Source organism: Accipiter gentilis, chromosome 34 (assembly GCF_929443795.1).
Source record: "Accipiter gentilis chromosome 34, bAccGen1.1, whole genome shotgun sequence".
Classification (NCBI taxonomy): domain Eukaryota; kingdom Metazoa; phylum Chordata; class Aves; order Accipitriformes; family Accipitridae; genus Astur; species Astur gentilis.
In genome coordinates this window covers 8,395,274-8,407,757 of record NC_064913.1, presented here as the reverse complement: position 1 = coordinate 8,407,757, position 12,484 = coordinate 8,395,274, and the positions used below count along the sequence as shown (strand labels likewise).

Below are 12,484 nucleotides of genomic sequence, written 5' to 3'. Positions count from 1 at the left end.
TCCAAGAGTAGATAAGGATAACAGCAGCAAGCTGTCAAATCAGATGGAAACAGCTTCTAGTATTTACTTCTACCCAAGTGCACAGAACTAGAGCATCGAGTCTTTACAATGACAGGCATGGATTATTTTTTTCTTGTTTTTCAATCGGAGGCGCAAATCTTGGGTAAGAATAAATTTGGGTGCCTTTTTAACAATAAGAAATTTATGTAAATGGAACAAAACAACTCACGTGGTTCTTTTTTTCCCCCCTACATTAACACTTAAAACAGTTTGTAGAGCAAATACATTTGCTTGCTGCATTAGTAATGGTAAAATAAAGAGGAAATTAACACTACAAACTATTCAACATGTATAACAAAATGAAATTTGGTGTTTTAAAAAATATTAAAAACAAAGAGTATATTTTTTGCTGTTCAGACCAAAAGACAAGTATTATGCTACACAGATGAGATTAAAGAAAGAAAAATGCAATTGCTACTTTTTAATGACTGCTCAGATGAGCATACAGCTACTCCATACATTGTTGTTCAACTAAGATGCTTCACAGTGTGAACTTCATATTCGTATCTTGACTTCACATGTGCATAAAGAAGCAGTCCTTACCAATCCTATGCTAAACTGATATAAGGGAGAGGAAAAGAAAAAAAGAAATAAAGAAAAAGAAAGGTAATTATCCATGAAGTTCTGGGGAAAAAAAAATGATCAAGGCTGAGTGCAATGCCAAAGATGCCAAAAAAGCAAAGGAAGTTCTTTAAATCTTCTACAGGCACAAATATAGCAGAACGAGGCAGGAAGGTCTCACAACCCTGTTGCAAAGGGAACAAAAGAGAAAAGTAGGACAGGAAAACAGAACATTGTGGTCCAGAAGAGTATTTCAGTATTAGAATATCTTCTGAAAACATTAAGCAAAACTGAATGATTCACACTCATAAGAACAGAGAGTAGGAGGATGAGTGCAAAGACAGAAGGAAAGTGACTTTCTATAGTAGTATGAAACAACTTCCATATTCTCTGTCAACACCATATCTTATTGCTGCCCACTGAGAACACCAGGGTAATTGATGTGAGAAGCAAGATGCTAAGAACAGGATTTTTAACTCAAAGTAGGACTATAAGGGGTAATACTAACTTTAAAACACAGATGATCTGAATGATTGCGCAAGAAAATTATTTTTCTTTTTTAGTCTTTGTGTCAATCACCTCTCGGGAACATCTAAGCAATTTGACTCCAATAGTAGAGTTTATTTGAACCACAAAACTCAACCCTCTCACCACAACTTTGTCTTCACGTAATAGATATTAAGGAGTTTTGTTTTGTTTTGTTTAATCCCTGCAGCACTGATTCAGGAAAGGACTGAAGCACGTATTCAAGTCCCACTGACCTGCCCAAGATGTGAACATACGACATTTCATTAACACTAACACATGATGGAACAGGGACAAACATCTGAGCAACGTGCAGAACGGGTTCTGAAGCCAAGAGCTGTAAGGCCAGCTTAAGTCAGTGCCACATGTGAGACAGGGCTTATCAGACCAGGTGTAGTGCCACAATAATGTGGTAATTTTGGCTGCTTTTGGAAGCAGCCTAGTATCTGTTTCTTGCTGTACATTCCATTACAAAAACAGTAGCTACATATATTAATTTAGCAAGACTTGAATGCATGGTTAAAGTTAAGCACCCACTTGGTGTAGCAGGTCAACTATTTCCAGCAAGGATCTTCAAAGCTTACATACAAATGTCACAGCAAACACCAGACTAAAATTTCATCAGTAATTATGACCAAGCAGCTAATACCTCTGCAGCAGTCTAACAGTCTAAGCCTGTTATTTTCTACTTCTTTAATCAGTGTCTGCATCAGTACAGCAAATATAGCATAATGATCTTTGATGTTCAGATGTGGACTGCAAGGTACAAAATGGCCTGCAGGAAAAAGATTATGCTTTTTGAAGCTTACTTTTGGTACTACAGAGAAAACTAGAGATAACAAGGCATAATGAGAACAATTTTGTGTGTCATTATAATCTTATATTAAACATGAGGTAATCATCACCACAGAATGACTCTCAGTCTAATTGAAAAAGACGCAACAGCTACCACCTATTTTTAACTTTTTTGTTTGTTTTTACATTTTGGGAGGCTTCCTTTGCTATAAAAGAACACTCAAATAACGTGAGCTGTTTAATGTCAGTTGGGCTGCTCGTTACATTGAAGGCAGCACAGAGAAACACTTGCGCCTTTCCCTCCCTAGTGTCAAAACATGTATACAGCCACTTCAGGATCTAGAAACTACATTAATCAATCTTGCCTATTTTTCCCTCAAGTACTGACAAACTGTAACGAGGCAACGCTCAGATCACTGTAAAGATATCTGAAATACTAGTCACAACCAAAACAGCAGAAGAAGCAGCCCGGTAACAGATGCAGCTAAGGCATCCCAAGTCCTCATTACAATTCCACCAGCCACGGCCAGGAGAGCTGGCACGTGCACGGTGGCTCGGAGGCGGCATCACCACCTTCTACTCACTTGACTTTCCCGCGAGGTATTTTGGGGGTTTTTTCAGAGACAAGCCACGCACGGTGCTTTGGAATATTTTTTCCGCTTTGTCAGTGATTGACAAGAATAGTCTAGAGAAATGTAAATTGCAGAAAGGCTGTGGCTGCCTGCGGGGTAGGGGCTTTCTCACCTGAGGCAGAACACTACTTCTCTGCCTGCACTGCCTGCAAGGAGCCCGTGAAGGGGCCAGAAGAAAATGCTGGCGAGGTGCTTATCGCCCACGTCTTCACTGAGGACTGCAGATGGAGCGGCCGCTGAACAAGTTTGCCTGAAAGTCCCACAGCAGCAGGGGAGATTATATTCTTACACGTCCTACAACGCAGAGGACCTGATTATAAACCATCACCATGTGAGACAATTCCATTTCTGAAGCCGTTCAGCTACATTAGTACACAAATGCACCTGTGCTAATAGCTTGCCTCTCAGATGACCTTATTAGTAGAGCACATCAGCTCAATGTTGTCGCACAGCATCCAGCCACAGAGTGGCTTTCATCCTGCTAGGCCAGAATACAGATGGAGCTGGAACAAAACACTCGGCTCCTTGCTTTAGCAAAGCTGGTCTTCACAGATTTCTACTTCTTCATCAGTTCCCACACGGGGAGTTTTTGAAGAGATCCTTCTTTGCTTTTTAGCCTAGGACAGAAGAAGTTCTTTTTCAGAAGCTGTTTGCAGGAGAAGAGAGGAAAAGCAGAACCATCAAGGAAAATGAACCTGCCGCTCAAAAATGATCAGAAGTAAGAAAATGCTCATGAGGAGAAACGGCTGCAAGTTGAGGAAAACAGAGAAATGAGGAGTGGCAGCCTCTTCTTAGCAGCCTAAAAGGAAGGAAAATGCTTCTCCACTCTACCGTTTGACTGAGCACTCCATTATCTTGCTGTCTGAATAGCCTATTTATCACTAGCATTCATAAAACTAAAAAAAAGAGGCAAACAAAAATAAATTGTTTTTCCTACGTCAACCTCATTTAATTACCGAAGAGTAGTTTGAATTGTTGATCTCCTAATGCTTTGGCGGGACTGGCAGCCAGTCTAGTCCAGTCAGGCTTGCCTGATTGTATGAGAAATAGAAAATAAAATTAGCATAGTCAAAGCCAGGGATAAGCTAGGAAGTATTCACAATAATGAATAGAGTTGGGTGACAGGTCGCTTTAGCTGGGAGTTTCTGATACCCAGCCTTGTTACAATGTGTGTGGGCTAGTAAATATTCAGTAGAAGTTTAACAGGATACTTTAAAGAGATTTACAGTCAGCTCAGTCATGTCTATATCACCACGCTGACATGCTGTCTTTGCTTTCGCATATCTTACAAGAAACTTAATGTCAACTTATATGGCAAGAAAGCAGACAATCATATATACATGTCTGTGCATACTGAGATGTGTATGATGAAAATAGCTCGCCTTGTCTCCTGAGAGCATGATACTCAGTAGTCTAATTTCCAGACAACACTGCAGCAAATCCTACTGTTGGACAAAACTAGAATTATTATTATTATTTTTTAATCACAAAAACTGGCTCAAAGCAAGCAGACAACTATTAATACAGTCTGGGATATCTGGGGATCTCCACCAAGGACAAAAATGGAACATACATTAACTGTTTAATCCAGTGTACACACACTCTTTTCTTTCCAAGGAATGTCAAAGTTCTACTGCAAGCTTTATGGCGTCACTAAACTGGTAAGTCTCACAGCATCATCTAATCACTCTGGTGTGCTGTCTCGCGGTTCAGTTACTTCTCTTCATTTCTTGCCCTCCTCCACTAGTTTTGAAAAAAAAAGTAAAATAAATGGGATGTGCTTGTTCACAGTTTAAAAAAAAGTCACTTACTGCAGCAACAAGTTTAATAATTTTACCTAGGGCAACAAAGTATACGAAGAAGAGTTACAAAATCAGACTGACGATTGACAAGCTACTATAATGCTGCTTTGCAAGGCATCTTATCTGCCAAATCTACATTATTCACTCCCTATCAGCTCACAGTAACACCTGCATTTGCCTCTTACTACCACAGCTTTTAGACTGTGGCATGATAGAACTGTCTAACCAAGAAGCACACCCCTGTCAGCAAATGAGTTTGCATCTTATAATGGGCTTCTGAGCAGAGAACTGGAAAAATTCAAGTGCAATATGTTTAAGCACTGTCAAATTTTTCTTTCACAGACAGGCAAAGCAAATCAAGCGATTCCCTCTCACTTCTGATGAATTGTGAATAACGAAGGCTTAGTCAATGCCTACATTGCACTCACAGGTGGTATTTCGAACATTCTCATATAAACTTGCTCGTGTGCCAAGAGCAGTACAGCCAGGCAGCATGGAGTTCAGGATCCCAGCTGGATCTGCCGTATACGCTGAAACCACAGAGCCACAGCTAAACGTTGTTACTGATCCCTAAACTAGCTGGTTTACTGCCTGTTTGGATGTGTTTATACTAGCTGTAGTCACATTTCATTACGGCATAGATACAACCTTTGAGAGAAGTAGCTGGGCAATGTTACGAATAGCTGACATTTATACGTTAACAGGAAGGCATAAGTATTTGACAATAACTCTTTACAGTACTTGTATGCAGGAGGAACTACAGTCATTTCCTAAGCTGAATAATATGACCTCATTTCCTCATTTTTATTATGTAGTATTGACGTTATTTGCATCAGATGAAGTAAAAAACCCCAGCATCTCCCTGATGCTGTCCATTACTATTTCTTATATTTTCTAGTCATAAAGAACAGAACATTCGGTGAACATATGAAAAACCTTCATGAGCATGATAGATTGCCAGACTCCAAATGGAAAATTACCAGGGTGGGGTCTGTAATACTGATAATGCATCTTTAATTCCAAAATACAGAACTAAGATCAATGAAGAAGAAACTATCCTCTTACCTTAGGGTCTCATTTTCTCCATGTTAATACCAAACCTGTAACACCTAATCAAAACACATTCCTGCTTTTTCTCATTTTTTACTAATGTACATACTAATGCAACTTAAAAGGACATTTCCTAAAGTAACCTCTTTAGATATAGCTGATAAAATCAGACAATTCAAAGGGAAAGACAGATAGGAATAAATAAAGCATTCACCATAGAGAGTAAAAATTACCTTTAGCAGGGTTTACTTTTATCCCTGACCTATACAGCATCTCCTCATTCTGCCAGTCCCCATTTCTGACAACAGTCTTGAGTCCATAGAAAACAATTAATGCAGCAGTGGAGCAAAAAACCAAGTTCTTCAGAAAGCGCTTCTGGGCTTTGACATAAAGGGCCCTGACACCTACTGTAACCAGCAGGCAGAAGCCCATACTAGGAACATACAGCACACGCTCTGCTATTACAAAGCCAACATAGAAAAATAGGTTTGTGGCAGGAACAAAGGGCACTATTAACAAAGACAGAGACAGAATGACAATGTTCTCAGTTGAAGGAAGCTGTGGTTTCTGCGTTTCATGCTTTTTTATACCATTCTCTTCTTTTGATGCAAAGCTTGACTTCACCTCCAGTGTCTTGTACTCCATCTCTGAGTGGCAGCTATGCCCATTAGCGTTCTGCTTGCCGTTCATTACAGTTTTCCCATTGCATTCTCTCTCATTGCTGGAGCCCTTCAAGCTAAAGTAGGCAAGGAGGAGGAGTCCAGCATAGAAGGCCACAGTGTGTAGATTCCTCCAGTCGCTGACTGCTTTCAGAAGAGGCACAGCATCCATAGACCAGTCAAAGCTGAGGGTATCTGGGCACAGCAACAGCCAGAGGTTCTTGGTTGGCAGGTAAAAGAAGGTCAGCGTACGTGTGAGAAAACTGTCCGAGTCAGCTGCTGGATTGTCAGAATTGGAAAAACTTGGGGGCTTGTTGCCCATCCAGTATAAGCGGACACCCAGCAGTGCAGTCCCCCAGGAGGTCAATAAACCAATGCTGAAGAAGAGGGTCAAATTCTTTCTCTGGAGGGGAAAAAAAAAAAAATATATAAAAAAAAAAATCAGCATAAATCAACGCTAGGTGTTTAATTCTGTAAACTATAAACAAAAGGAACCAAGAAATATCCGATACAACTTTTTTTTTTTTTTTTTGTAATGGAAAGAAGCACTATAGATCTCAGTCTCTGACATTGTATCACAGAATGTTGGGGTTTGCTCTTGACCATAGACTAAAAGAACAGGTTCTTTCATCTAAGCTGTATCAAGCCTGCATCAGAGTCAAGCCTTTAGAGATCTTAGGGCTGTCAGTCCTTGCTTAAGATTTAGTTGTGTAACCCTTTGAAAACTCTTTATTTTAGAGGAATTTATGGAATCTTACAATGGTTCCTACATAACCTCCCAAATCCTTTCTTTGCTCCTGGCTGTGACAAAAACACCAGTTTGCCTTAAGTAGATTTAAAGTATGTTCCACTTCCGTTTTCCCTAATGAAAGTCTTTCCTAAGGTATTTCACCTGAGAACTAAATAAACTTTCCAAGAAGGCAAGAGAGGAAAACAGACACACACTCCATGTTTAGGTCTTCCAGCTCCTACCTAATACATACAGTGATTATGTGGAGCCTTCGGATCTGCCTACTGAAAGCCCCACTTCATTTTGCATCTCACAGCCAAACAATATGTTGGTTTTCTTTCTTCAAGGACACCACATTAAATAAGTGCTCTAAAACCTTTCACATCATCATATCCATCTAAATAATATTGTGAAGCATGCAGCTGCCTCCACCTACCCATGTCATCATGCTAGCAACTTGAAGAACCTCCACTTATTTATGGAATAACTCAACACTTGTCAGCTGGAGCTGCTTGTTGGGTTCCCCTCACTGCACCCGAAAGCACTTACTTACTCAAATGCTTGCAGAAACACCACTTCTGCCTAAATGAGAACCAGGAAGCAAGATTTTCTCACCTATTTCTAGGACTGATGAGCTTAAGTTCTGCTCTCAATTACATGGGCACCCTAAATGAAAGCTGTTTTGGATTACTCTCTCTTAGCAGAAGAATCTGTAAAAACTAAAATATGTGTATTTTTATATTTCAATTTCTCAGATGCCTTTTGTAAGAAAAGAAAAACTATTTGCCAAATAGCTCCAGATACAGCGTAAGCATTTTGATAATCCTTCCCCCCATTATTACAAAGAATTATTTGTCAATCATTTTTCATTTTATTAGGTCTGGTTTTTCCATCTCACACTACACATTCCTGGGATGGTTATTCAATGTTTCCTCAGTTATTCAGAAGCAGGACCTCACACCGGAATGTTTTATCTTATTTCTTTCAAACAGCTCATTTTTCTCCTTTATGGGGGGACTCTCCCCTTGATATTATGAAATACAGATAATTGTGCTGCTCCATTTGAGGTCAATTATTAATAATTTTCTACCATCAGGTTACTGATGTTTCAGTAACAAGACATGGTCCAGCCATCATAATTTATCTGCTTATCTCATGAAGAAAATTATACCTTTTCACATTTCTGTAGAGTTTCTCCTTGTGAAGTTTAAAATATTTAATGGCAGGTAGATTAATTCATTCAAATCTGAGGCAATATGGAAGAATTCAATGGAGGCATTAGTAAGGAACAAATTTATAATGAGAATATTCACATACTTGTATCAGAACCACCTAAAAAATGCTGACACTTTTTAAACATAAAGTAAAGCCTGAGTCCACATATTTCATTTGCCATAGTAATTCCAGTTTGATTTATTAGCTTTTGCATATTTCTATATCCTGGAAAATCAACAATTTTTAGGTAATAAATCAATCAAAACCCACATCTACACTTTATGATGAATATATTCCCTGGAAAGCGTACTGTAACAACCGACTTTTATTTGTAAGCTGTATAATACTTCACAACTCATCTCAGATACTGTTTCATCCCTGCCTGTCAGGACTGTTTAAATGCTTTTAATGTTATAAAGCTGTGTAAACTGGTTATCACTGAAACTCCCAACTAAGTTTATATCTGGAATAAAAAGATTATTCAGATTTCATGGATTTGCATGTACGCCCTCATAGTAAAACCTTATGTCCCTGGTTCAACTTGTCCTTTCATTCCTGTCATATTTTGCTAAATGAAAATTTTTCTGCCCACCCCTCCAGCTCAATTATTTTCAAACTTGTTTCCTTTAAACATGCATATAAACAACTCTCAAATGTTCAATGTAACCTTTTTTTCTCTTCTATACACCCTTCTTGAGGTCTCTTAAGGGGAGGTTGGGAAGTGGATGATGGGGGTTTTTGTTCATTTGTTTGTTTTAATTAGAAATTCAGAGCAGGTCTTTGCTGGAAGGCTACATACTACTCGAAAGATTAAGACATCCCAAATACTAAGCAAGGGAAACTTGATTAGCAGATGAGAAGTGAGCTTTCACGGATTGCTTAGACTGCTTTGTTATTTTGTTTATACTTACTTAACAACTGGAAGAAAATCTCCCTTTCCTGAAGATCTAACCATTTTACTTGTCAATTAAATGCTGAGAAAATTCACATTACAAAGTTCTTGGACAAAGCCACGCTAGAGCAGATATGCCATTCCTCGTGAATAACAGCAAAACCTGTTAAAAACTTTTAGATCTTCTTCATACATCATAAAACAGTAACAATGAAAAGCTTGCCTCTTGTTCCTAGCCCTAGAAATGCAAACAATCTGTACCTTGGAGCTAATCCATCCTCACTGCTGGACTAACTATTTGCAGCCGCCCTTTTAAGCTTAAATTTAAGATCTGTAAGGTCCGGATCCTCACACTTCTTGGTTCTACAAAGAACACAACTTATCTATAGGCAGTATTGTGTTTCATGCTTTAACAGAAAAAATTATATATTTTTTTTTTTAACATTTTACACTGGTGTCAAATGAAATATCTAAGCATTCTCACATGGAGCTCAGCGATATCTGAGTAGGTGGTTTTCCACACCAGCTTATCAATTTATCATGCTGTAAAATACTAGTTAACTAGAGAAAGAGCTCTGGTAAATTCCTTAGCTTAATTAACTGACTACAGGAGTGGAGTGCAAATATCCTTTTGTTGCCTCAGACACAAATGGTTTGCATCCTTCCCCAGAAAGTATTTCAGACATGGATATTCTCAAAAGCCAATAGCTTTACAGCTTTTTTAAAATTAACTACATATTAACTACAGCTACCAATAACCTGTATAACACTGACATGCCATTGTGAATTTTCAGATTTCAGAGGAGATCCTCTGGATGCAGTCAAAAACCCAAGACTGAAACTGTCCCTAACACTTAAACTTCTGTCACAAAAATTTAAAGTACAATGCCTTTCCCCCCCCCCCCCCTTTTTTTTCTTTTTTTTTCTTTTTTTAAATCATACATAGATAGTGCTGGCTCACAAGGGGAATGACAAACTCATTCCCCTTTTTTCCTCTCTCAACATTCATGAATTTTGCACAGCTTTTATCCCTCTGTACTAATGTAGTCAGAGATAATTAGAAAGTTTTAGCTCACATTTTGGCTTTACTTTCTTCCAGGCTTTGTATAGCAAACCAAATGAAAAAAACCACCTGGTTACAGCAATTTATTAAAATTAAATAATATAATCAGTTCCCCAGTAGACGTCTGCATGCGAAGAAAGTGCTTTCAAAATGAACTCTGCTCAGACAAGCACTTTCACTAGCAACTCTTCGTCTGAGCCTCCTGACAGCCTGACTGTGTACATTTAGTGTAGCCCAGCAGCAGGAAGAGATCCTCTGTAATGCTTGGCAGAAAGGATTTGGATTACTATACTCATGAGTCCTAATCCAGCCCATCTGCCATATGTTTTGACACCCCCATAAATCCTCTAACCTTTCATAAGTAGTCATTTTCATCTGGGGAAAAAATGAGCACTGATTTAGATCAGATTTAACATCTCTCCTGCCTGCTAACAGTCAAGTACCACCACTGCAATTTTAGTGTTTGTGACTGCAAAAACCTTTTTCATCTCCCTACCAAAATCCATCTGCATGACCCACCCACATTGCACATTTCCTTTGCATTAAATCCTAATTCCTCACTCCATTATACTGCTCTTAAATAAGGCACTACAGCAGATTTCTTGATTGGGCAGTCCCTGCCAAAGCTCAGTCATCACCTAAGTGGTATCCAAAGCATTTTCAAAAGACACGATTCTTTTAACCTCACCTTGTCCATTTCACAAAGCAGCATTAAATACGGCACATGATCAAGACAGTCCAGATATCAAAATCACTGGGCCTAACCACACACAAAATGTTATTTTTAGAACTCATGAAATGCAGAAAAGAAAGTGGTAAGTCACCAGGCATTACTCACAGGAGTTTCTTTTCCAACTTAGAGCTCCTTGAAAATACACCGGCTTGAGAACTGGGACGTCCCAAAGTAGTGAAATGCTGCCAAATCCCTAGACTGACAGCGTCTTGTTTCCACGGTAGGTAGAGGCTCCTGGATCAGCCGAGTTTGAGCTGAACTAGAATTCAAAACGTATACCCGCCAAGGACAAAGCTATTTGTCACAAGCCCTGCTGGGCCGCAGCACTGAGCTGGAAGTGGCCTTTACCGCTCCCTCTCCACCTGCCCGGTTTGTTCCTGCTCGCGTGACCCACTAAATGAGGTTCACTCATTTACGCTGGTGATACAACAACAGCTGGCCTGAAGGGTTGTTCTTCCTCTGAGTTGGAACTCTGTCTATAGCGTATCCAATATTGTGACCAACTGTACATATTTAGTAACATTTGCTTCTAGCGTTATGAGCCCACACAATTCTTCCTCAGCGAGGAAGTCAGTGCATTCATAAAACAGCTGAAGATTATGTGCACATTTTTTCTACTGTAATTAGCAAGTAGCACAAACTAAGCAGTCCTTATTGCTGTTGACTTGCCTTACTAAAATTTAAATTGAACTATAAATGCTGGCATTTAAAACTGCCTAAAGTCTTCCTCTAAAATTGTTAATATTTTATACAAATCTTTAAATTAAAAAAAAACCCAAACCGTAAACAACCTCTAACCTCTCAACTGAAGGAACAGTGATAAGGACTACAGGGAAAAAGATAAACTGCATGAAGTGCAGAAAACGTATGAAGGACTGGAGGTAGTACCAGAGCAGAAGGGACTATATTAGCTTGGTAAATCTGTGCACATGATCAGTGCAACAGAGAAGGCTCTATCGGAGGGTAAGTCTCCACAGCCAAATGCAGCGTGACAAAGGTGGTGCTATGGATATCTCCCCAGGGTTAATCCACCTATCTGCAGCAGCAAGAACTTAACACTGGAGGTTAGAAGCCCAGTGGGGCCAAACGACATTCCTGAACTGCCAGAGTGCTCAAGCGCTGTCCAGCACTACTGTTACCCCCGCAGAGGTAGATAGGTGGTCCAACAGTCGTACCTGCATTTCACTTAAGCATTGTCTCATTCGAGAGGTTTCGCAGTGAAGGAAGGGTGCTGCACTTTCTGCACTGCCGAAATGCTGAGAGCTCACTGAACATGCAAGTATGTTGGAAGGCAGAACTGGAATTCAAAATGATCTTGAAAAAAACAGAGAAATGTTCAGAAAAATAAACCCCTATAAAAGGCAGGGGAAGCTCCAACTGCTTAAAGCTACACAAGTATGAGACATGGAACAGGTAGTTGGCTCATCTTCAGAGAAGTATCGGGGATTATCACAGATCACAAGCAACTCTTTTAAACCACTGCTAAAAAGGTAAACACTGTGCCGAGACTACAGATGAAAGCACACCCTTCGAGATATATCAAGTAACCCTTCCACTCTTCTCAATACCAGTAAATCCTAACAGAGTCTGGTTCCAGCACAGAGCTTTCAGACGTAAATGAAGGAACTGGCTAGCACAACACGACACAGCAATTCATGTAAGTTCAAAGGGAACCAAGGGAAAATTCCAGCTGTGTAAAACAGCACGAGTTCGCCTCTGCCGCGTGGACTACGAGGAAGCAGGACAGTCCCGCAGATGAGTGGCATG

The 12,484-nt window shown here is 39.6% G+C and overlaps 1 protein-coding gene across 1 annotated transcript in view; it reads right to left on the bottom strand.

The window, feature by feature from the left end:
* The window catches only part of TMTC2 (transmembrane O-mannosyltransferase targeting cadherins 2), a 257,597-nt gene that overhangs the window by 104,979 nt on the left and 140,134 nt on the right, over window positions 1–12,484 (bottom strand). The window contains exon 3 of the mRNA XM_049792348.1: window positions 5,659–6,487. Within this exon, the coding sequence (XP_049648305.1) occupies window positions 5,659–6,487 (829 nt within the window). The remainder of the gene's footprint in view (window positions 1–5,658; window positions 6,488–12,484) is intronic.